The sequence below is a fragment of the Stegostoma tigrinum genome, chromosome 33 (assembly GCF_030684315.1).
Source record: "Stegostoma tigrinum isolate sSteTig4 chromosome 33, sSteTig4.hap1, whole genome shotgun sequence".
Lineage (NCBI taxonomy): Eukaryota > Metazoa > Chordata > Chondrichthyes > Orectolobiformes > Stegostomatidae > Stegostoma > Stegostoma tigrinum.
In genome coordinates, this window is record NC_081386.1 from 24,577,285 (window position 1) to 24,603,368 (window position 26,084).

General features: G+C 41.5%; 1 protein-coding gene across 2 annotated transcripts; it reads left to right on the top strand.

Moving 5' to 3' along the window:
• The first annotated feature begins 422 nt into the window (after window positions 1–422).
• Window positions 423–25,834, top strand: mrps11 (mitochondrial ribosomal protein S11). Of its 2 annotated transcripts, none has more exons than XM_048562707.2 (7): window positions 423–585; window positions 5,856–5,984; window positions 7,616–7,714; window positions 12,003–12,132; window positions 19,318–19,383; window positions 24,475–24,622; window positions 25,652–25,834. In XM_048562707.2, exons 1-6 carry the CDS (start codon window positions 518–520, stop codon window positions 24,580–24,582), a joined length of 600 nt encoding a protein of 199 aa, XP_048418664.1. In that variant the 5' UTR covers window positions 423–517; the 3' UTR covers window positions 24,583–24,622; window positions 25,652–25,834. The 2 variants fall into 2 exon arrangements, with proteins under 2 accessions (XP_048418664.1, XP_048418665.1); XM_048562708.2 differs by having other exon boundaries at window positions 424–585; window positions 5,859–5,984.
• Window positions 25,835–26,084: the final 250 nt, after the last annotated feature.

Sequence of the window (26,084 nt, forward strand, 5' to 3'; positions counted from 1 at the left end):
GCCCCCACACGCAATGGGGGGGGGGGGGAGAGTTGGGAAACTAAGCATAATCAACACCTACATTGGAATGAATCCTTCCTTAAAATCATCCATCCCACCCTTTAAGCAAGTGAAACACCGTAAATTATTGCCTGTTGAGAAATACAACAAAATAACAACCGAAAACTGCTACATTCGTTGGAAGTTTTTAATTTAGTCCCTTACGAGTAATTAAATGGAACAGTCGAAAGTAGGATGACACCAAGTGTTGTTTGGGGTGGTTGAAATCATACACATATCAAACACGGAAAAATAACCAAGTCTTTATGAATTTCAGTGGCCATAAAGTGTAAAATACACTAACCGTTCTTATGTTAACTTCTGTTGTGGTTTGATGGAAAGAATAAGAAAATTGTTGTTAGTTTAACTTCTGCTGCTCCCCTCCCTTTGTTTTGGTAGTGGCCTCAGGCCTGAGTCCGGGCCTGGGAGCTCGATTGTAGTAAGAATTGGGTCAGATTTTGGGGGTCACCCTGCGTTCATGATGCTGGGGCCACGGGCTGTGCTGTGTCGGCTGGGTCGAGGGTTACTGCAAGCTGGAGGCGCCAGGTGAGTAAGTGTGCCTCCCTGTGAGGATGGGCTCGCCTTGCTAAGCCACGTTTCCATGGGGACCAGCCGTGGAGAGGCCGTTCAGCCCCTCGGCCCCATGTCGATCTCACTCGCAGTCAACAGCATCCCTGGAACTTCGAGATAATAAAATGTGAGGCTGGATGAACACAGCAGGCCAAGCAGCATCTCAGGAGCACAAAAGCTGACGTTTCGGGCCTAGACCCTTCATCAGAGAGGGGGATGGGGGGAGGGAACTGGAATAAATAGGGAGAGAGGGGGAGGCGGACCGAAGATGGAGAGTAAAGAAGATAGGTGGAGAAGGTGTGGGTGGGGAGGTAGGGAGGGGATAGGTCAGTCCAGGGAAGACGGACAGGTCAAGCAGGTGGGATGAGGTTAGTAGGTAGCTGGGGGTCCCCAAGCCGCACCCCCAGCTACCTCCTAACCTCATCCCACCTGCTTGACCTGTCCGTCTTCCCTGGACTGACCTATCCCCTCCCTACCTCCCCACCCACACCTTCTCCACCTATCTTCTTTACTCTCCATCTTCGGTCCGCCTCCCCCTCTCTCCCTATTTATTCCAGTTCCCTCCCCCCATCCCCCTCTCTGATGAAGGGTCTAGGCCCGAAACGTCAGCTTTTGTGCTCCTGAGATGCTGCTTGGCCTGCTGTGTTCATCCAGCCTCACATTTTATTATCTTGGAATCTCCAGCATCTGCAGTTCCCATTATCCCTGGAACTTCGCCTCGCCCAAGCCGATCTCCGCTTCTTCGCCTCTCTTTCAGGATTGGGAAGCGCTGAGAACCAAACGGATTGGGGTGTCCTTGTTCATATGTCACCAGAAGCTAATATTGCTGGCACAGCAGCAACCAATTAGCCAAATGCTTCATTAATCCCCTTTAGAGCAGGGGATCTGGCATTCTTACCCAGTCTGGCCAACATATGAAACCACACCCACAGGAATGTGTTTGGCTCTTAACTGCCCCATGAAATGGCCTTCACAAACCACTCATTTAAAGGGGCAATGGAGTTGGGGGGGGCAATAAATGCTGGCGCGGCCTGCAGTATATATATAATATATTTTAAAATGGTATATTGGCCTCTAAAGTGAGAGAATCAAACATAGGATTCAAGCTGCCTTGCACCAATTGTATTGAACCTGGGTGAGACCACACCTCGACTACTTGGCCACTGCTGAGGTTTGCCAGAATAAGCCCCAGGATGATGAGACACTCTATGGGAAAAGATTGAGGAGACTGGGCCTTTATTTGCTAGAGATGGTGAGAACAGCCGACGCTGGAGTCAGAAATAACACAGTGTGGAGCTGGAGGAGCACAGCAGGCCAGGCAGCGTCAGAGAGGCAGGAAAGTTGATGTTTTGGGTCTGGTCCCTTCTTCAGAAATGGGGTTAGAGGTTGTGATGGTCAGGGCCAAATTGGGATGGCCTGAATGTAGATTGAAGTCCATTGGAGATGATCCGGTTCCATTGGCAGGCAGGAGGGTAATGTGGCTATAGTACCTGGTTTGCTTCAGTATATAATGGAGCAGTTTCAGGGCTGAAGAGATTACCAAGGGTTGTAGTGGGAGAGAGGTCCATTGAGGTTTTTCCAGAGGGAGGAGGATAACTTCTTTAAGGTAGGCATCCCTGGAAGATGCTTCGCAGTAGGGTTATAACTTGCGTCAGAGAAAGTAAGAACTGCCAGTACTGGAGTCTGAAATAACACCGTGTGGAGCTGAAGGAAGACAGCAAGCCAGGCAGCATCAGAGGAGCAGGAAAGTTGAATTTTTGGGTCAGGACCCTTCCTGAGAAATGGCTCTGAAGAAGGGTCCTTTATTTGCTAGAGTTTAATTTTGGGAGAATGGAGGGAGATCTTGTAGAAACTCACAACGTGCTTTGACGGGGTAGACAAGGTGGATATAGAAAAGGATGTTTTCCTGCCTAGAGAAAAGGAAGATGTAAAACCAGAGGATTGTAGTTTTTTAAATGATGAGCAAGCCATATAGGACTGATCAGGGGAGGAATGTAGTAGTTTCAAAGAATTCTCTAGTTCAGATGCTGTGGAAGCTATATATACATTTCTAGATGCTAATAATATCAAGGGATATGGGATTAGCAGGAGAATGTAGGTTGAGGTCAATGAGCAGTCGTAAGTTAGTGTTGAAGCCGACTCAAGGGGCTGAAATGCCTGCTCCTGCTCCTATAATCTTGGATTTTCTTCCATGGCCATCTATAAAATTTCATTCCAGCATGTATCTTTGCTGCTTTAACCGTGATCACTAAAAAAAACTTAGTGTTTTATTTCATGATCATTGAACAGCTCAAAGAGCTGTACAGCCAATTAAGAATTTTAAATGTTGGTAACTAAGCAGCCAATTTACACATTGCAAGCTCCCAAAAACAGTAATGTGATAAGCTTCATGCAATCTGGTTTTTGACTAAATAATTAATATCAGTCAGAGTTCCTTTGAAGTAGCAGCATGAGATCTCTTACATCTACCATAGCAGACAGACAGGGCCCCTATATAAATTCTCAACACAGCGTGCCAACTCCCTTAGACCCACTTTGGGATTTTGGACTTGTTTGTTCTTCTCATGTCCTGGAGTAAGACTTAGACTGTGACATTGTCGTGAGTATGTGACAATGTTTGTGTAATTATGCTGTGTGCAAATGGACTGCTGTGTGTCGTTTATTTTGAATAAATAATCCTGATAGGTAACCATTCCAGTCTAGTGCTGGGGAAGTGATGATTTCAAAAATCTATTCAGTTGACTGTATTTTGTGATAACAACGGGCCATGAAAGGTGTATAATCCTAGTAATTTTACCATTCTTCTATAGATTTCAATCTGTCAAAAAATGAATAAGTATGTTCGCCCACAGTCTTATAGCTCTCCAGCGTGGACTGATTTGGTTCTTAGCCTCAGCATTGCTTTTGTCAATAAATCCTGCCAAAGGAACCTCTCTCCTCTCTCTCTCTCTCTCTCTCTCTCTGTGATCTACTCTTAACTCTTCATCCCTAACTGAATATTTTCAAGCATCTCTATTTCATTGGCTCCATCATTAGTTCCAGCACCTTCAGCCACTTCAATCCTAACTTTTAAACCTCAGCCCCCAAAGTTCTTGATCTCTCCCCACCCTATAAAAACTCGACTCTGATTTATCCAACTTGAACAGGATGGAAAGAGAAGGATACAGTCCCCGGAAAGGTAAGGCATTTTAGTTGTGACAGGCAGCATGTTGGTGCAGGCTTGGAGGGCTGAAGAGCCTGGCCCTGTGCTGCAATTTTCTTTGTTCTATTAAAAAAAAGCTGTTGGTCATCATTCCTAATTTTCTCCTTCTGATTCAACATCAGCTTTCTTATTTCTAATTGGGGTGATACTATTTTAATAAATGTAATTGCTGACTGACCAGTTCATTTGATTTTGATGGTATTTGGAAAAAAATGTTGGTTGCATTGTGGAGACCCTTCTTGTTCGCCATCCAATTAATTTTTGATACCCATTTTTTTCTAATTCTGTCACAGGATTAGAATCCAACCTCATTGTTCCCCAACCCCGCACCGCCCACTTCTATCTCCTTCCCAAAATCCACAAACCTGATTGCCCTGGTCGACCCATTGTCTCCACCTACTCCTACCCCATCAAACATATTTCCACCTATCTCAACTCCATTTTCTCCCCTTTGGTCCAGGAACTCCCTACCTACATCGGTGACATCACCCACACCCTCCAGAACTTCCAATTCCCCTGTGCCCAACACCTCGTCTTTACCATGGATGTCCAGTACCGATACACCTGCATTCCCCATACAGATGGCCTAAAGGCCCTCTGCTTCTTCCTGTCCCGCAGGCCTGACCAGTCCCCCTCCACTGACACCCTCATCCGCTTAACCGAACTCGTCGTCATCCTCGACAACTTCTCTTTCAATTCCTCCCACTTCCTACAGACAAAGGGGGTGGCCATGGGTACCCACATGGGCCCAAGCTATGCCTGCCTCTTTGTAAGTTATGTGGAACAATCCTTCTTCCATACCTACATTGGCCCTAAACCCCGTCTCTTCCTCCATTACATCCATGGTCGTATTGGCGCCACCTCGTGCTCCCACGAAGAGCTCGAACAGTTCATCCACTTCACCAACACCTTCCATCCCAACTTTAAGTTCACCAGAACCATCTCTAATACCTCTCTCTCCTTCCTGGACATCTTTGTCTCGGTCTCTGGCAACTACCTAGAAACCAATATCCATTTCAAGCCCACCAACTCCCACAGCTACCTAGAATACACCTCCTCCCAACCACCTTCTTGCAAAGATGCCATCCCCTATTCCTAATTCCTTCGCCTCCGCCACATCTGCTCCCAGGATGAGGCATTCCACTCCTGTACATCTGAGACGTCTTTGTTTGTCAAGGACCGCAATTTCTCTCCCTCAGTGGTCAAGAACGCCCTCGACTGTGTCTCCCCCATTTCCTGCAACTCATCCCTCACACCCCCTCCCTGCAATAACAACAAAACAGAATTCCCCTCGTCCTCATGTACAACCCCACCAACCTCCGGATCCAACGGATATCCTCCGACACTTACACCATCTGCAATCCAACCCCACCACCAAAGACATTTTTCCCTCCCCACCCTTATCTGCATTCCGGAGGGACCACTCTCTCCGTGACTCCCTTGTCCGCTCCACACTCCCCTCCAGCCCCACTACACCTGGCACTTCTCCCTGCAACCACAGGAAGTGCTACACCTGCCCCCACACCTTCTCCCTCACCCCCATCTCAGGCCCCAAGAAAACTTTCCACATCAAGCAGATGTTCATCTGCACATCTGCCAATGTGGTATACTGCATCCGCTGTTCCCATTGTGGCTTTGTGGAACACCTACGCTCGGTTCACACTAACCTCATCTGACTAACCTATCTCCCTACCTCCCCACCAACACCCATCTTTACTGGTTCCATCCCCACCTCTTTGACCTGTCTGTCTCATCTCCACCTATCTTCTCCTCTATCCATCTTCTATCTGCCTCCCCTCTCTCCCTGTTTATTTCAGAATCCCCTTCCCTCCCCCATTTCTGAGGAAGGTTCTAGGCCCAAAAAGTCAGCCTTTCTGCTCCTCTGATGCTGCTTGGCCTGCTGTCTTCATCCAGCTCTACAACTTATTATCTCAGATTCTCCAGCATCTGCAGTTCCTACTATCTCTAACATATCTTTGCTTTCAGCTTTACTGTGTGGAGTTTTATTTGTGTGCATACTAATGTCTACATGTTCTTCGCCCAGTAGTCGTGTTAATTCAATGGAGAGCCAGAGCTGCTTGGTACATATGAGTTTTGTGAAGTTACAAGGATTAGCAGAAAATGAGAACAATTCCACAGAACTAACAGAAGGCAAGACTTCAGCAGATTTCAGGTATTCCTGCTCCCTTATCAGCTGCGCTGTTTTAAACTGTAAATATTTGTTGGGGAAAACCAAATTTTAAACCAGATAGTTCAACTTCAGGAGTGGCTGTCCGGAAAAAATACTGTAAAAACTGAACAGCATTAAACCCTGATTTCTGAGACAGGATCTTAGTAAAGGCCAGAAGCGAAATGATGTGGTCTTTCACATGGAGCCAGTCCCTGTTTTGGGTATTGGAAATCAGACTGGTGTTTAGTGAAATGCAGTGTTTTTTAAATGCACACTTGGCTTTGAGCTGCTGATAAAGTGCTTAACCTTTTCCTTTCTGATAATTAGACAGAGCTTTTTCAGATACTTTCTGTTTAGTAGTGTAAAATCTAAGATATTTTGTAGGCAGCACAACAATTGCTTTCTCAGTTAGACCGCAGATAAAATAGCCAGGCAATTATTTAGGCTCACTCTGCATTGACCCTTGTTTGAAAGTGAAATTCGAGTGAGATCAGGTTTAGACCCTGCTCTGATGTTTTTCTTGTTCAAATGGTTTGCAAGTATTCACTCTCCAATGAAGAAAGAACTAGATTTTATATTCTGTGCTCAGTGTATCCCATATTGCTTTGCAGTTAATACATTAGTTTTAGATTGTTGTCACGGTTTTGTGGGCAATCTCAGCAGCCAGTTTGTACACAGCAAGGTATTCCAAAAATAGTGCAGTAATGACCAGTTAATTATTTTGGTGCCTTTTTTTTATCAACAAAGAATGTTTGCCATGGAAGGAACTTCCTTCCATCTGTCAAAAATATGCTGTGGGATCCTTAATATTTTCACAGAGGCTGGTCAGTTTACATTATAATTTCATTCCCTAGACAGCTCTTTGATAATGCAGAAGTAAAGGCTAAATGTTATGTAGTCAAGCTTGACGGTGAGAATCTGATTCAGAGGTGAGAGTGCTGGAAATCAGAATAGGCCATTTAACCCCTCAAGCCTGTTCATGGCTTATCTGTATCTTAATTCCACTTACATATGATTTAAATTAATATGTTATCAGTTAACCTAGATACCGCTACAAAGGATGACTAGCCACATGAGCAACCAGAGGGGTCCCTCTGCCTGCAGAACAATACTCCAGCAAGAATACGTTCTATAAAGTGAGGTCATATAGGAAGAGATGTTGCTGTTGTATCTTATAAGCATAGAGCAGAATCATTATGTGCTGGCTTGACTTGAAATGAAAACAGTTTTGGAGACATTGGTCTGATCTGCATCCCTCTCAACCTTTTCAGCTGGCTTTACAGTGATTACGATAAAATTCTCATTGGCTTCATGCTTACAAATTTTTCACTGCGTGCCAGCTATTTTAAAGATCAGAAGATTCAATTCGCTGCAATTAAAATCAACAAAGATGGGTCATAGTCACAGATGATACTAAATGGGTCAGTTCCTCAAGCCAACTGGAGGACAAGGAACAATGCTGGTCCATTGTGGACCTGTTGCCTATGTATGTCGTGCAATATACCCAATTAGAGAGCTCAACATTGCAATCCAGTAGATTGAAAAAAATAGTGGCAGACCCAAACAGGAGATTTAATATGAGCTTTCTTATTATTCATACAGCTGAATTATTGGTATTTGTGTGTCACCTACAGTATCCTACCTCCAATGCCAGGACAGGAGAGCCCTTTGCGCTGGGGAGGCAAAAAGTTTGAAGATCTACACATAGTGCACATCAAAGCAACATATAATAAGTAAGTACTGGATGTAGCGATGTTTAATGACAGATACTAGATTCATTAATCTGAGATGACTACCTGATAGGGCACTATAATTGGAACAATAATTCATTTTTCCAGTTAATAAACACAAGCAATTTAGCTGACTACTGATCTATATTCATTAATTCCTACCAGAACATACAACTGTGGTTTTTCTTGAGGATAAGATTTTTCTTGGCTTTGATTGACCATGTAATTAGATGGTTTCGAGACACTTGCTTACCAGATAAAAAGTAGCCACTTGCCCAAGCATCAGTCATTACCTTAAAGGGAGAATTTTGACAGAGAAAACATGGTAGTAAAAACTCAAAATGTGTTGTTGCAACCTGGAAGTAGATATTGCAGTGTAAATAGTAACTTACTAGCATTTGGTTTAAATCAGTAACTAATTTCACATGTTTGATGCAGAAAGCATTATATTTCAGAATTAGATCTATTTTTAAAAAACCCCAGCAATTCTTGACTTCTTGAAAATTGAATTAACTTTTTTTTTAAATTAAATCATCCATTCAAGTTAGTTTAAGTTCACTTTCGGAAAATACCAATAACTCCCTGCTAATAAAAGCACACCATGTTTAGGTTGGTAATTATTACATTATGATTTTGAGGTTGAAAATAATATCATTCTTCTGCTTCTTATTTCCTGTTGCCCAATAACCAAATTTTTATCCATGGTACCTTCAGGACCAATCCTGAACTCACATCTCTCTCTAGCTTCTTTTATGTGTCAACTGTGTTTCAGAAGATAGCATCTTCACCTCTGGTCAAGCAGCAGTACGTTCAAATACCACTCCAGAATGTGTGCAAAAAAATTGAGGCTGACTCTCCAGTGCACTAATAAGGAACTGCCTATCCTTTGGATGAGATGTTCCCCACTCATCCAATGTCACCTTCAGTGTTAAATTCAAATAATCATCCTTGAATCCTGTGTTATTTCAGAAAATTGCAATCCCATTTTTTTGTTCTCGAAGTAGAATTTTTGCTCACTTTCCCCATCTTTTTCCCTTGCCTTTCACATCTCTCTCTCCCTATCTCTTTGCTATTAAAACCCTTCGTCAAAATTCATCCCTCACCTTGATTTGATCATCCTTCTTAAAATGTCCTTCTTTTCAATGAGATAGTCATTGAGTCATACAGCACGGAAACAGACCCTTCAGCCAAGCATAATTCCAAACTAAACTAGTCCCATTTGCCTGCTCCTGGCCCAAAACCGTGCAAACCTTTCCTATTCGTGTACTTATCGAAATATTTTTTTTTAAGATGTTGTAATTGTACTTACATCCACCACTTCCGCTGGAAGTTCATTCCACACATGAACTACCTTCTGTGTATAAAAACATCTTTTTTTAAATCTGTTTCCTCACGCCTTAAAAATGTGGCCCCTGGTCTTGAAATATTCCGTTCTAGGGAAAATACAGCTACTTTTAACTATATCTACACCTCTCATTATGTTGTAAACTTCTGTACAGTCACCTCTCAACCTCCTACACTCCAGTTAAAAAAGTCCCAGCTTTTCTTTATGACAGAAACCTTCCATTCCTGGCAACATCCTGGTTAATCTCTCTGGACCCTCTCCATTTTTTCATTCCATCATTTTGAAGTTTTTTTGATATACTGCTAAGTCTGTTGTATAAATGCAGGATTTTGTTGTAGTTTAAAAAAAGTAATTGGCATGTTCTTTCACAGGGAGGACTGCAATGGAGGATGGAGGTGGATGTTGGTTTTCAATTCTTAAGATTACTGGAACTCAGACTCTCTCATTGGAAATTTCTTTAATTGGCTGAAATGACATTGGGATCATTTCAACCCATTACCCATGATAATTTGCCCACAGCACTAAACTGTCCCTTACTTGACAGTAATTGGCAATCTTACCCATATCTCATTGTAAAGTTTACAGAAAAAAAATCAGAATACAGTAAAGTATGTTGGGCTCCGCTATGGTGTGGGCAAAGCGGAGCAATGTTTAGTTTGCGTGCAATTGTACTTCATCTGGAACATCAGCATTAACATTCTTTACCTCAATGAACATTAAGTAATGATTGGGGAAGCTGTTTGCAGGTGAAGAGATGCTTGGAAAGTGGGAGGCCTTCAAAAATGTGATAATGAGGGTTCAGATGCAGTAAGTTGCTGTTAGTGTGAAGGGCAAGGTTGGTAGGTGTAGAGAATGCTGGATGAGAAAAAAATTGAGGCTCTGGTCAAGGAAAAGAAGGAGGCATATGACAGGTATAGACAGCTGAGATCAAGTGAATCCCTAGAAGAGTGTAAGGACAGTAGGTATATACTTAAAAGGCACATCAGGCTGACATAAAGGGGACATGAGATAGCTTTGGCAAATAGGGTTAAGGAGAATCCAAAGACATTCTACAAATACATTAAGGGTAAAAGAATAACTAGGGAGAGAATAGGACCTCATAAGGTCCTATTTATGAGGCTCATTGATAATGTGATATGTGGAACCATGGAATATGGATGAGGTACTAAACAAATATTTGCATCAGTATTTACTGTAGAGAAGGACATGGAAGCTAGGGAACTTGGGAAGAAAGTAGTGATGACTTGAAAGTGTCAACATTGCAGAAGAGGGGAAGCTGGATGTCTTAAGATGCATGAAGGTAGATGAATCCTCTGGACCTGACCAGGTGTCTCCCAGATTTTGTGGGAAGCTAGGGAAGAGATTGTTGGGCTGCATGCTGAGATATTTGTATTATCGACAACCACAAATGAGGTGCCAGAGGACTGTAGGGTGGCTAATGTGCTGGCATTACTGAGGAAAGGTGGTAAGGAAAAGCTGGGGAACTAAAGACTGGTGAGCCTGATGTCAGTGGCGGATAAGTTGTTGGAGGGGTTTCTGAGGGATGGGGTTTACATGTATTTGGAAAGGCAAGGACTGATTAGGGATAGTCAACATAGCATTGTGTGTGGGGAATCATGTCTTATTAACTTGATTGAGTTTTTCAAAGAGGTGACAAAAAAGACTGATAAAGGCAGAGCAGTAGATGTTGTCTATATGGACTTCAGCAAAGCATTCAATGAGATCCAAACAGTCAAATGATAGACTGGTTACTAAAGTTAGATCGCATGGAATTCAGAGGGAGCTAGCCAATTTGGTGCAAAATTGGCTTGAAGTTTGGAGACAGAGGGTGGTGGTAGAGCATTGCTTTTCAGATTGGAGCTGTGACGGACGGTGTGCCACAAGGGTCAGTACTGGGTCCACTGTTTGTTGTCATTTACATAAATAGTTTGGACGTGAACATAGGAGATATGGTTAGCAAGTTTGCAGTTGAACCGAACTTGGTGGTGTAGTGGACAGCGAAGAAGGTTTTCTCAGAGTACAATAGGACCTTCATCAGATGGGCCAATGGGCCAAGGAGTGATAAATAGGATTTATTTTAGATAAATGTGAGGTGTTGTATTTGTAAAGCAAACCAAGTCAGGACTTATGCAGTTAACACTAGGGCCCTGAGGAGTGTTGCTGACCTAATGCTTTAGGCACATATGTCCTTGAATGTGGAGTCACAAGTAGACAGAGTGATGGAGAAGGCATTTGGCATGCTTGCATTCATTGGTCAGTGCATTGAGTATATGAGTTGTGACATCTGTTCCAGCTGTGCAGGACTTTGGTGAGGCTGCATTTAAAACACTGCATTCAATTCTGGGCACCCTGCTATAGGAAAAATGTTGTTAAATTTGAAAGGATCAGAAAAGATTTACAAAGATGTTGCTGGGATTGGAGAGTTTGAACTATTGGGATCAGCTGAATAGGTTCAGGTTTTTTTCCTTGGAGCATCCGTGGCTGAGGGGCGACTTTATAGAGGTTTACAAAATCATGAGGGGCATGGATAGGTGAACAGTCAAAAGCTTTTTCCCAGAGCAGGTGTGTCCAAAACTAGAGAGTATAAGTTTAAGGTGAGAGGAGAAAACTTTAGAAGGAAGCTGAGAGGCAACTACTTCATGCAGAGGTTGGTGCATGTTTGGAATGAGCTGCCAAAGGAAGTGGTGGAAGCAGATACAAATGCAACATTTAAAAGGCATCTGGATGGGTACGTCAACAAGGAAGGGTTTGGAGGGATATGAGCCAAATACTTGCAAATGGATTAGATCAGTTTGGGATGTCTGGTCAGCACAGACAAGTTAGAACAAAGGGTCTGTTTCCTTGCCGTAAAGCTCTATGACTCTAAATGTGTACAGGTTGAAATATGATTCAAATTTTCAGGGATTTCTGCCTCACTTTTTGTATCACTTGATTTTTTTTCCTGAGCACACACATTCACGTTACCACCCACGAGGGACTGAGCATAGTGCGGACTTCATGTGGTACAGAAGGATTTAAGAACGCCAAGAAGGGGACCCCAGTTGCAGCACAGACTGCCGGCATTTCAGCAGCAGCGGTAAAGCAGTTTTCCTTTATAGTATGAATGCTTATTTTAAACCTGCGTAATGGATTGGCTTTGTGTTTCATCGAAGCAACTGGCAAACCACCTAAAAGCACTTTCACTGCTGCTTTTAGTTTTAATGACTGCCATTCTTCAGAATTCATTAAACACCTTTCAGAGGCTGAGTTGCACACTATTTTGAAGTTGGCGTCTTTTAGCTGAAGAATCCAGCCAACCCAAAATAATGTTTTAGTTTTCTCTTTTTGTTGACTATGTAGATTCTATAAGTTAATTTACAATGGTCGCTGATAGGGGAACTGGAATTTCCAGTACTGGAATTGTATAGTAAGGATTACAACATTGTTTTGGTATTAGGACATGGTTACCATAGAAGAGAAGCAGGAGTCATTTTTTTTTCCCCAAGGGCTCCTCTTGAGATTTTCCTGAAGGTTACTATGTGATTTTGTCTACATTTTCATTCTCTCAAACAAATTAATTTGGTGATGCAGTCAAATAGTAACAGTAGCTTTAATATTTGTGTTCCTTTATGGGGTATTTGGACTCCTTCCTCCACAACCCTTCTTCCAGTTGCCTTTCCCCCCTCCACCATTCTGGCTGAAGGCTCTACCGGTGACTGCCTCACTGCAAAAAGTTAATTTTCTAACTGCTGTTTGTTCTTCCATTCATGGGTTACTTCTTTCCTGTGTTTAGGCTCACTATGTGAGCCTATCAGGAATAAGAAGAGGGAGATCAAGCCTGAGATTGGAGGACAGCTCCTTGCTGCTTCCTTCTCATCAGCTTACAGGGGTGCGGCAGGTGACTTTTCTCTGATTGGTCATCCTGTGAGTGAATTTACCCAGCTTGGGTCTTAAGGAGGTGGATTTGCAAACCCTACCCCTTCCCACATACACCTACGTATTTTGAGTATTGGAATAATGTTCTTGAAGTGCTGTGCAGAGTTTGATTCAACAGTGCAAAGGGTGCATTACTCCGCATTTAACCCATTTTCTACCTCACAAAGAGTATTTCATGTTCAAACTGCTACCATTTCTTCGTCTGCCAACTTTGTCTGTTGATTGCATAAATTCATGAATAACAGTTTCTTTTTCCCTATGAGATGAGTATAGTTCATTCAGGGCAGTTGTAAATTGTCTTCACACAGTTTCCTGATCGATCACAGGTTGGAACTCAGCAATAAATGGTACTATATACCATCGGGAAACCAAATGGAGGCTTGGGGTCTGCTTTGTGGAACACCTACGCTCGGTTCTCACCAAACAACTGCACGTCCCAGTCGCAAACCATTTCAACTCCCCCCCCCCCCCCCCCCCCCCACTCCTTGGACAACATGTCCATCCTGGGCCTCCTGGAATGCCACAACGATGCCACCCAAAGGTTGCAGGAACAGCATCTGATATTTCGCTTGGGAACCTTGCAGCCCAATGGTATCAATGGGGACTTCACAAGCTTCAAAATCTCCTCTCCCCCGACCACATCCCAAAACCAGCCCAGCTTGTACCCACCTCCCTAACCTGTCCTCCCACCTCAAGCTCCACCCCCATCTCCTACCTACTAGCCTCATCCCACCCCCTTGACCTGCCCTTCCTCCCTGGACCGACCTATCCCCTCCCTAACTCCCCACCTACACTCACCTTGACTGGCTCCAACCCGGCCTCCTTGACATGTCTGTCTCCTCTCCACCTAAATTCTCCTTTATCCTTCTTCTGTCCGCCTCCCCCTTTCTCCCTGTTTATTTCAGAATCGCCTTCCCCTCCTCCACTTCTAAAAAAGGGTCTACACCTGAAATCTTAGCTTTCCTGCTCACCTGATGCTGCTTGGTGTGCTGTGTTCATCCAGCTCTACACCTTGTTGTCTGAGATTCTCCAGCATTGGTAGTTCCTACTGTCTCTGCTATACGCCAAATGAACGCTGCATTATATGTTTAGATCATTGTTTCTGTCTGTGGGGTACTGCAAGCTGTTGATTTAGAGATTTTGTCCAGTTTTTTTTAACTTTTCTTGTCTTTGGCCTCAGATTTTCTACTGTCTGGAAATGGAAAGGCCTGATCCTTGTATAAAATAACAGTTTCTTTTGAAGAGATAATGGGAACTGCAGATGCTGGAGAATCCAAGATAACAAAGTGTGGAGCTGGATGAACACAGCAGGCCAAGCAGCAACTCAGAAGCACAAAAGCTGATGTTTCGGGCCGAGACCCTTTGGGGTCCTGAGTTGCTGCTTGGCCTGTTGTGTGCATCCAGCTTCACAGTTTCCTTTGAAGAATTGTGTCTCAGTTCTGCTTCTTGGAGTCCTGTTTGGTGATGTTGAGTTGTCATTAGACTGTCTCGCTGTGGAAAATTAGTGGCAATGTCGCTGGTAATATCTTCAACTCTATCTGTTCAAAGCTTCAAGGCTCAAATACAAAGGGCGAGATCCAGGCTAATACTGTGGGATATGTGTTCAAGTCCCACCAGAGTGAATGTAAAGGTGATCTCCAAACTGTTCACCATGACAACCATCATCAATTGTTGTAAAAGCTCAACTAATCTCCTTTAAGGAACAAAATCTACTGCCCTTATCTGGTCTGTCTTTTATGTGATTCCAGACCCCCTGCAATTTGGTTGACTTTTAACTGCCCTATGAGATAGCCTAGCAAGTCACTCAGTTCTAGAGCAGTTAACAATGGCCAGCAGATGCTGCCCTTGCAGTGATGTCCATAGCCCATGAAAGAATTACTGTTTAAAAACCTGGAGAGGAAAGCTTTCCACTACCCTTTGTACTCACTCAATTTTGCAATCCCTCAGATTTGGTACTTTTCATACCACACTTTATGAATGTTAATGATGTACTTGTGGAGGAGTTTCTTTTTATTAGTTTTGGCAGGTGCAGCATATCTAGATCTGTTTTAGGTTTCTGTTGCCCTTAATGAACTATATTGTTTTTGGTCAGCCTTTGCTTTCTTGTATTGTTGTAGGGAGTTAAACTCTATTTCAGCCACTTCGATTTGAAGGATGGGAAATTTGCTTTCACTTGAGTTGGAACATGAGGTATTTTGTAAGTCTGTGTGAATGAGGATCTGCCCATGTCTGTGAACTGTCTCAAGTCGCAGTTAAGCATGAGGCACATCTCAAGGTGCAATTATGGTTACTTGTGCCTTGGCAGAGCAGATATGCCCCTGTAACATACATTTCATAGAGGTTTTCATCCTGCATTGTGTCATCCTGCGTAAGCAAAAGGTTAGTCCTGAGGTGCCAGTAATGTTGAAGGATCTTCACTGTGACAGATTGTGGCTAACCAACATGTTCAGCCTTGTATCCGCAATAATTACACATTTTCACCTTGAATATTGAATGTGATGTTTTTGAACTACATGGATATTACAGCATGCAAATTGGTTGTTCAACACAAACATTCAGCATTAATGCTTATCCTTGACTCGTATGAGATGCAGTCAAGAGACTACAAGTTTGTCTGGGCAGTGGCTTCTGTGAGCTGCAAATATTGATTGCAAAGATTGAGAGATAACTAATGAAGGCATGCAGTCAGGGGTTATTTAACCACTCACGGTTTTGTAATATTGTTAACTTGGTAGATTCTTTAGGTGCGTCCTGAACTTCTTGTATCTGTCCATGGTCCTGAACATGGTTATCTCAAACTGCAGAGAATGGTGTGGACGGGTTGGCCTCTGGAAAGGATGAAATGCAATCATCATTGTATCCGCCCAATGCAGGTGCACAGTCAATTTAAAAACATCTCACTTTATTAGCCGCCAGACACCAATTCACCATGCTGTTAAAGGCACGCACGACCAGTTTTATCTCTCCGTGTTGAGTTTCCTTTCACATCATTGTTTCCCCCAAAACCCCAAATGAACCCAATTCTGTGAGTTCACAATGAACTAATATTCTGAGAACTAACCCCATCAATTTGCAGGCATTCTGCTCGCTGTTGACTATCAGCAACAAAGCATAACAATCTTAAAATGTAAGATGATTGCAGAGTACCAGAGAAGCTGCAAGAAAACATTGTCAGTTGGAAAAGAATTAAACTGAAATGAAATGTGATGTCGGACAGGTCATCCTAATCATCTGCAGTAAGACTGGGATTAACTTGAGTGGGTGGTTATAATGGTGCCTTAATCTCTTGAAGTAAAAACAAATGATTGTTCAAGATCTCATTGCAGACCCTTTCAAATTTGTCATTATTCAGATGGAAATATGAGAAGAGTCCACAATTACACATGATTAGTTTTAATTTAGAAATGGATTCTTTGTTTCTGCTTTTTTTTTTGTAAGAACATGATAAATATTTTTTGATGAAGTGAAAGGTTCCATTGCTAGTTTTTTCAAAACTTTGCCTAGAGCGTCCCTCAAAATACCACATGGAAGATGGTGAGCTGGATCAGTGGAAAGACCTTCTCTTGCTTTCTTGTCTGCAGTGTCTAGTTTTATGCCATTATCTTACGTGATAACGTTTTTTTCTGTGTCAAGGCTCACTAACTAATTTTCCAGTGTAATGCATTCATTTTATATTACTTACTGCAATATTTGCAGAAAATTTTGTATTTTAATATTGCTATTGCCATTTTATTTGTCATAAATATTCAATTTATTAAGTCCTCACAACATTTTGTATTTTAGCTGTACAATCTGTTTTAATTAATGCTTTAACATTACTGCAAAAGAAGTGAAACTCATTGCTATTTATGACTTACAGTTGATGTAAAGCATGGAATTTTTAATACATGTCTACTTACTAGCCAGTTATCTCAAGTTCTGTATGTTAATACTGCATTTGTTTCTTGCTTGGAAAGTTGAATAAGGGATACTGTGAATTTGCACGGAAGTTCTGGGAAATTGTCATTATTCATGGACATATCCCTTACGCACACACCTCACTGTATGTTTAATACTGCACATTAAAGAGTAACTCCAGCAGAGTGTGCTATTACCATGTACGCATGGATTAACAGAACAAAAATACACACACAAACGGTGAAAAATGAAATATTGTTTTTATATATATATATATATATATATACCTATTGCTACAAGTTTTGGGTCTGTAATACATGTTCTCCTGAGTACAGTAATGGGGTGTGCCTAATGTCTATGTGTGCTCAATACTGCTTTGTATTTAATTTTACTTTATTGAAATCCAAGGCGACAATAGTAGGACCCACCCATTCCCTGTTTGAATAAAACTGAACTGCCTGTCTTTTGCCCAAGCACTGAAGTGTTTTCCTGAAGATTGACTGACAGAGTCAAATAAGAATTGTTAAGCTGCTTTGTCTTATAGATGCCAAGTAAACAATCAAAGAAAATTGTGCTTATTTCACTCAACCTCGTCTCTGTTCTTAATAACAAAACGCTAGACCTGACACTTTCATTAACTGTCTTGGAGTTAAGCAAAAGCAGTCATTTACACTGTGGAGAAAGCTCTCCTGGAACACCCAACATTAGATCCAATAATATCTACAGACTCTTAATTACAAACCAAGCCTTATCTGATCTCCAGCCTCAACATCGGTTACTGTTTGAATCAATTCACTCAGACTTCCTGTAGTTTTAAGGTAACATACGCATTGATACGATCTTAGTTCTGGTCAATAATAACACATGCTCTGATTTGCTCTGAGCACCCTATGTATGACTCACTGGAAACTAAATCTATAGGTTTTTTTATAAAATGTGTATGTGTATTTACTTTTTGCAACATTTCCTGTGTCAGGTTTCTCTGGCAAATTTAATGGTGTATGAATTTCTTCACTATATAAGTTTAACTCCTCAATTTGTTCACATACAATCAACTTCTGTTAAAAGGAGAATGTTCAAAGTAAATTGGTTACAACAGCAATGAACTGTACTTTAAGAAAAATGCAGCTAAAACAAGCGTTTTGCCACTGGCACACATCACTGAAACGGGATGGACTAGATTCACTTTATTGAGTACTGAATGTCTTTTATTCATTTGTTAACGCTAAAATGATTCTTCCAAGAATAGTTTTAACTAAGAAAGACAGTCATTTGAAATACACATAAGAAGTACAAAAACAGCTTAACAACAGTTATCATAAAATGTGTAAGCTCCAGCACACAAGCTAAGGTCATATTGACACTAACTGTCGTATTGCTGTTCTGATTTCCTTGAAACTGACAGTATTCTGGCCCAACCTAAATCTGCTTCATCAGTGAATCACATCATGTTGTGTCTTCATGCAGATCTCTCAGACATTCTTTGCGAATTAAAATTTTAAATCTCCTGGCTGAACAATGTTTATGTGTATTGCCTTCTTTACACAGCTGCAGGCCTTTTAAACCTTGGCCTGTTAGTACCAAGTACCTATTTGAACAGTGAGCTCCCTATCTAAGATGTTCATACCGCCCAAAGCTTGCCATTAATTTGATGCTGGAAATCGCAGTGAGGGCAATCCACTTACAACTAAGTGGATACCATGAAAATGATCTTGCTTTTCAAACAGTATTATGAGACCTTTTAATCACCAGATGGGGCTTTATGCTACCACCTGAACTAAGCAAACAGTGGCAGATTGCTTAGCATTAGAGAAAAATCAGTGAAATTATTTCAAGATCTGTTTTTAGCACAATACAGGGTGGCTGTATGCGAGCAGAAAGAGGTGGAATCAGTAATGAGGGAGAGTAGTATGGGGCAGCATGGTGGTTCAACAGTTAGCACTGCTGCCTGACAGCACCAGGGACCTGGGTTCGATTCCACCTTCAGGCGAACGTCTGTGTGGAATTTGCACGTTCTCTCTATGTCTGCATGGGTTTCAACTGGGTACACCAGTTTCTTCCCATAGTGAAAAGATGTGCAGGCTAGGTGGATTGGCCACGCTAAATTGCCCATCGTGTTCAGGAATGTATAGTTTAGGTGGGTTATGGGGGATGGGTCTGGGTGGGATGCTCTGAGGGTCAGCATAGACTTGTTGGGCCAAACAGCTTGTTTCCACGCATGATCCAAAGATGCAGGCTTGGTGGATTGACCATGTGTAGGTTAGGTGGGTTTGGGGAATGGGTCTGGGTGGGAATCTCTGAGGGTAGGTATGGGCTTGTTGTGCCGAAGGGCCTGTTTCCACGCTGTAGGGATTCTATGAATATGTTATAAAAAGTAAGAAATAACACACTTTAAAACATTATCATTACATGTAAAACAAAATATTCATGTTTTTTGTCTTCTTGGCAGAAAGCAACTGATCAAGGAATATCCTTTGTGCGTGTGGTGGTGAAGGGTTTGGGACCTGGCAGGCTGGTGAGTTACAGAGTTCAGTTGCTGAAATGGATCCTGCTGATCTCTTTGCATCTCTTTATTGACAATACCCTTGTGTGTCTCATGCAACAGCTCCAGTGTGAAGGAAGGCATTTCACTAGCAGATGAACGAGATCACCATTTATATGTATTCTGCATGCTGTTGCTATATATTTAAATAATCTGTTGTTCTGAAACACTCATTGCAGTCTGCAACAACAGAAAATAATATGCAGCATTAACTCCACATATCTGTTCTTGACTAGACAACAGCTAAGATATTTAGAAGCTTGTTCTACGTTGAAAAGAGTGAATACCTAGGATTTTGTAATGAAACTTATCTTGGATGAATATACTTCAGCATTTACTGCCTCGACTTCTTTGTGCTTATTTAGGTAAAGGATGATAATGCTGCATGATGGAATCATTTTCATGTCTAACATAGAGTGATAACATCAAACATTAGTCAGGAGTGGGTCAGGCAGGTGTCTGCACTGAGAAAACTTCTCACCACAACCAGATAGAGAAAGTCTTCATAGTTAGCCAAGAAGGAGCTTGCTTCCCATCAGTCTGATTTTGACCCATATCCTCACTTATTTCAGCATTAACCTTTAGAATACGGGCATTACTGGCAACTATATCCTTGTAGAAAGTAGCCACTGAGGTATGTTTCTGGGCTTTCAGAAGAAAATGGGGGACAAGCCGTATTGGTGTGGGAGAATCGGACACAGATCAAACCAGGCTTGGGTTCCCTTTCCTAAAGGATTGTTTTTGTTTTAATTTGTTTCAAGCATCTTTAAATCAAATACAGTTTCTCAAACTGCCCTGATAAGATTTGAACTCATCATTAATAGTAATGCAGTCCACTATATGATCCCATGCACAATAATGTCAATCAAGTTACCAAGAGAAGCAGTCAGCTTGCTAAACAAAATACTCCTACCAACATGGTTGCCTGTACATTTGGTATCATAATTTTATTATTTTTCCAGAGTGATTAACCAACCACAGCGATAAGGATTCAAGGCTGTAAGGGGTGGTAAACAGGACAATTAAGGAAACAAAAGATTGGTTCACATTGGTTCTTCAAATAAATGTTTATTATTAATGAATTGAGACCATTACTGAAACAGTCCTTAAATGTGTGTCTTGTGAGGGGCACTTCCTGTGGTCTATATATTCACTTACTTATGCTTTCACTAAAAGTATTAAAATTATAAACATAGGAAATTGCAGATTATTCAGGAAGGACAAAGAATCACAACAGCAGTTAACTAGTATCACCCATGTCATAAGGTAGATTGCTGAAATAGGTTAACTTCTGCCACCTGAGGAGGAAAAGTTTACTGTAAAAAAAAGTTAAGCAAGCAAATGCCTTTGGCTCAACAAGCCAGTTCCCTGATGCCTCAAAAAATCTTTGCATCCCTCAGACATCTTCTCAGAATTCTGCACACACACAGTTACTCATCATTATTATCCCAGAGATTAATTCTTAGCAAATTAATCTCAAGGGAAATCTATTTGGAAAACCAGATCTGATGTTGCATCTGCTGATGACATTAGACTGCCTTATTGGTGTTAGTCTCCATGCTGAGTTTTAGCCTCTCCTTCTGACTTTAATTCTTTAAACACTTGATTTTCTCTCACTTGCTGGTATAACTGATTGGGATAATTACTGGAGTTTGCTCCTTATGCATTATAGAAATTTCAGTACAGGAGGAGGCTATTTAGCCCATCATGGTTATGCCAGTGCTTGATCTGCTTTAGGGATTTGTATTGTATAATCACAATTATCTTTTAATAATTTCCTCCCAGCGTTTATCAAATTCCCTGTGGGTGTGTTGGCATGAGAGTATTAAGAGTGTGATAAAAAGAAAAGTTGAGGAGGCAGACTATTCAGATTTATAGCTACAGCTAGATTTATGGGCCTTGATCTTCTGCTCTTCTTTCCTGTATTTTTATCTGTCTAAAAGAGCAAAAAAAGTGCTGGGACAGAGTTTGAAATGGATCCTGTGCAGTATATTCTCTTCCAGGGAATATTAATTCCTATGCCTAACATTAGTAAGCAAAGTTAAAATTATTTCAAGTGTACTGATGTTTTTCACATATACAATATGGAATTTGTCTTTCCTGCCATATAACTGTCTATCATGTGATGCAATGTTTGGATTCTTAGTATGCGCAGTTTGAAGTTGACATGGGTTGCGAATTATTGTGGTCATCTCTCCCACATATATGTATAGGTGGTGTTTTATCCTGGAACCGCGACACAGGATTGAATCTATAATTATGACATTCCCATCTTCAGTGCCAAGTCCAACAGTGGTTGAGGGTGAGGTAGAGGAAATCACGTAGCACGGTACATGATGCGAAATATATTGTTGGCTTATGGCATTTCAGTGGCCTGGTTGGAACTAGTGGACCCCAGTCATGTTAGTTTTTACCTCGGATATTATTCAGTGGTGATTATTCTGTCTCTGGTGGTGCTGATTCTTTAATATTATTATTTTTTCCTGGGATATTCGTGGATGGACCAGTATATATTGCTCATTCCTAAATGCCCAGAGGGCAGTTAAGAATCAACCACAATGCTGTGAGTCTGGAGTCAAGTGTAGCCAGATCAGGTAAGTACAGCGATATGCTGTACAGGCTGATGTTAGGAAGGAGGATGTGCTAGAAATTTTGAAAACATGAGGGTAGATATGTCCCCTAGACCAGACGGGATATACCCAAGGTTGCCACAGGAAGCAAGGCAAGAGATTGCTGCCCCTTTGGCAATTATCTTTGCGTCCTCACTGTCCACTGGAGTGATACCAGAAGATTGAAGGGTGGCAAATTTCATTTCCTTGTTCAGGAAAGGGAAAAGGGATAATCCTGGAAATTACAGACGAGTCAGTCTTACTTCTGTGGTGGGCAATCCATTGGAGAGGATTCTGAGAGATAGTATTTTTGATTATTTGGAAAAGCACAGTTTGATTAGAAATAGTAAGCATGGCTTTGCGAGGGGCAGGTCATGCCTCACAAGCCATGTTGAATTATTTGATGATGTGACAAAGCACATCGATGAAGGTAGAGTAGTGGATGTGATGTATATGGATCTTAGCAAGGCATTTGATAAGGTTCCACATGGTAGGCTCACTTAGAAAGTAAGGAAGCATGGAATTTAGGGAAATTTGGCTGTCTGGATATAAAACTGGCTGTCCAATAGAAGACAGAGGGTGATAGTAGATGGAAGGTATTCAGCCTGAGCTTGGTGACCAGTGGTGTGCCACAGGGTTCTGTTGTGGGACCTCTGCTCTTTGTGATCCTTATAAATGACTTGGATGAGGAAGTGGAAGGATGGGTTAGTAAGTTTGCCAATGACATGAAGGTTGGTGGAGCTGTGGACAATGTAGAGGGCTGTTGTATGTTGCACCAGAACATTGACTTGATGCAGAGCTAGGCAAAGAAGTGGCAGATAAAATTCAACCCAGAAAAGTCTGAAGTGATTCATTTTGGAAGGTCAAATTTGAATGCAGAATACAGGGATAATGGGAGGATTCTCGGCAGTGTGGAGGAACAGAGGGATCTTGGGGTCCACATCCATCGATCCCTCAAAGTTGCCACCCAAGTTGACAGGGTTGTAAAGAAGCTGTATGGTGTGTTCGCTTTCACTGGCAGGCAGGGGAATTTGCGTTTAAGAGCTGGGAGGTTATGCTGCAGCTTCTATAAAACTCGGGTTAGACCACACTTGGAATATTGTGTTCAGTTCTGGTCACCTCATTATAGGGAAGATGTGGAAGCTTTAGAGAGGGTGCAGAGGAGATTTACCAAAAGGCTGCCTGGACTGGAGGGCAGGTCTTATGAGGAAAGGTTGAGGGAGCTAGGGCTTTTTTCATTGGAGTGAAGAAGGATTGGAAGTTTCTTGATAGAAGTGTACAAGATGATGAGGCATAGATAGAGTGGATAGTCAGAGACTTTTTCCCAGGGCAGAAATGACTATTACGAGGGGGATGATTTTCAGGTGATTCGAGGAAGGTATGGGGAAGTGTCAGAGGTAGGTTCTTCACACAGAGAGTGGTGGGCGTGTGGAATGCACTGCTGGCAGTGGTAGTGGAGTCGGATACTTTAGAGAATTTTAAGCGACCCTTGGATAGGCACATGGAGGATAGTAAAATGTAGGATATGCAGGGTAAGTTGATCTTAGTAGGATAATAGGTTGGCACAACTTCATGGGCCCAAGGGCCTGTACTGTGCTGTGCCGCCCTATGTTCTATGTTCTACTTCCCGCAAGGAATTCAGTGAAGCAGATAGGTTTTTCTAACAATTGACAATTGTTTCATAGCCATCATTAGTGTCCTAATTCCAGGTTTTTATTGAATTCAAATTCCACCACCATGGGATTTGACCTGGGTCTCTGAATTCATAGTTTGATAGGGTCAGTACTCCATCAATAATAGCACTGTGTCATCACTACCCCCATCTCTCATTGACAGTAAGTCTTAACCGATTATTATGTCTCTAATGATGTCATTCTGTGTCTGATTTACTCATTGACTCTACTCCACATCTCATTGTTAATTGGTATTGCATTGTGTCCATTTGTACACTTCTCCATCTAGTATTCTGTCCTGTCTTGAAGGCATTAACTCTACCTGGGGTACAGTTCCATGTCTTCCAATTGACCTTTAATTCTTCACGTATATTTGCACTTTTTCATTGTGAAGCTGGGACATTGAGTGCACCCTGTGATAAAACATTGGTGAGTGTCATATTTGATCATGACTGTTCCTGGCATAACCTCATATACACTTCCCAGCAGAGGTCACTGGATCATGTTCAAGAGGTGTAACCTAGTGGTTTTTCTTTCACTTCCTAACTCAGTGGAACCAGTATCCGTTTAATATTCCCACTGCCACCTCAGATGAGAACTAGGGATCAGAACCTTGGACCTTCTTGGAAGAGCTATTGATAATATGAACTCACTGAATTATCAGGAAGCTTAGTTTATGGTTTTTGATAAAATGTTCATATGTTTTTAAATGTGTTTGAGGATCTGCGTGTACTACCTTCAGTGCTGTATTCCTAATTTCCCCCATTTAATTTTCATTGCAGTCTGCCATTAAAGGATTAAGCATGGGTGGCCTCCAGGTGGTTTCACTCACAGATAACACTCCTATTCCTCACAATGGCTGCCGACCAAGGAAAGCGCGCAGAATGTGAAGCTTCACGATATGTGATTGATAATGAGGCATCAACAGAAGTAAGCACTTGTTCCAATATGTCCCAAAGACAGAAAGTTCAAAATAACCAGACGTTAAGGGTTCAAGTTAACCTCTTATTCAAGAGCAAATAAGGCAATAAAAGTGACTGTACTGTGTAAATCTTGAGGAAATAGGTTTCAATTATATGTGTTTGAATTGCCAGCTTTGAAGAGGAAATTGTACATTTCCTCAGCGCTAACTATTCAATCAGCAGAACAAAAATCACAAAAATTTTGCAATAATGCATATCAAAAATTGGAACCATCCAACTGTTTTTATATTCTGTAGATTCCTGTTTGATCGTTAGCCAGTCATTTTTTTACAGCAAATCTGAAAACTAAAATAACAAAGCCGTTTTAACTACAATGGTTGAAATTATAACTTCCTCGTAATTTGGAGAGAAAAAAGTGAGACCAATTCAAGTTTCATGGAAATGGATTAAAATAAGGTGCATCCAACAGTCTGGTTGTTGCTAACTACCCTGTACGTGAGTCCTGCTCTAATCTGTTAATGTCCAATGTGCTCCCAGCGCAATTTGAATAGTAAGAGAAACTAATTCATCTCAGAGCAACATCATTCTTATTGATTTCAGGGCATAGTGCGAATGGCTTATTGTTCATCAAAAACCTTTAATATTAATTAAAGCCCATATTTGTGTTCAGCAGGGGAGCTGCTGAATGCATAGATTCATTCCAACCCTGCAAATTTGCTACTTATAAGCAAAAGCTTCATGAATACATTGAAGATATTAATGAACATTTCCTCCAGCACCTAAATCACTGTCAGACAGTGATTTTAATTGCAGATTAGATCAGGTTCTGTTTCAAATGAAGCAGAGTTGGGGCCAAATTGATGATCTTAAGTTTGTATTGATTGTGGTCTCATGAAGGTGGTTGCTGCACAGTGTGTTGTATCCAGACAGATTTTTTAATGAAATGTCAGCAATCTCAAACATTAACTTTGCTTCCATCTTCGCAGATGCTGTTTGATCTGCTGAATATTTACAGCACATTCTGTTTTTAACCCAGATTATAAACAAGATGTGGAAGAATGCATGGATGACTACCTAAGTCAGTAGGAACCTAATACCAGACTGGATGAAAACATTTCTATTGCAATTATGTTCCAAAAACTACTTGATGTCTATACTGATTGTCTGACTAGAATGCCAGTTTAACCAGAGAATAAATTATAATTTTGCTCTTCCCCAAGGCTCAGTTTCTCTTGAGATTTATTTTCCTTACTGAGTTAATTTCCCAGTTTTGAATTGCAATAGTTTGGATTAATATTCTATATTCCTGCCTGTCATGGGCCCAAGTGAAATGATTTGGTCACTGTGCACCAATGTTCTTGTTAAAATATGCTTCAGCCTAGAAGATACCACGCTGACTTTGCTCTGTGGTAATTTGTGCACTGTTGCACAAAAATAATTAAAGGGACTACATACAGAAAAATCAGACC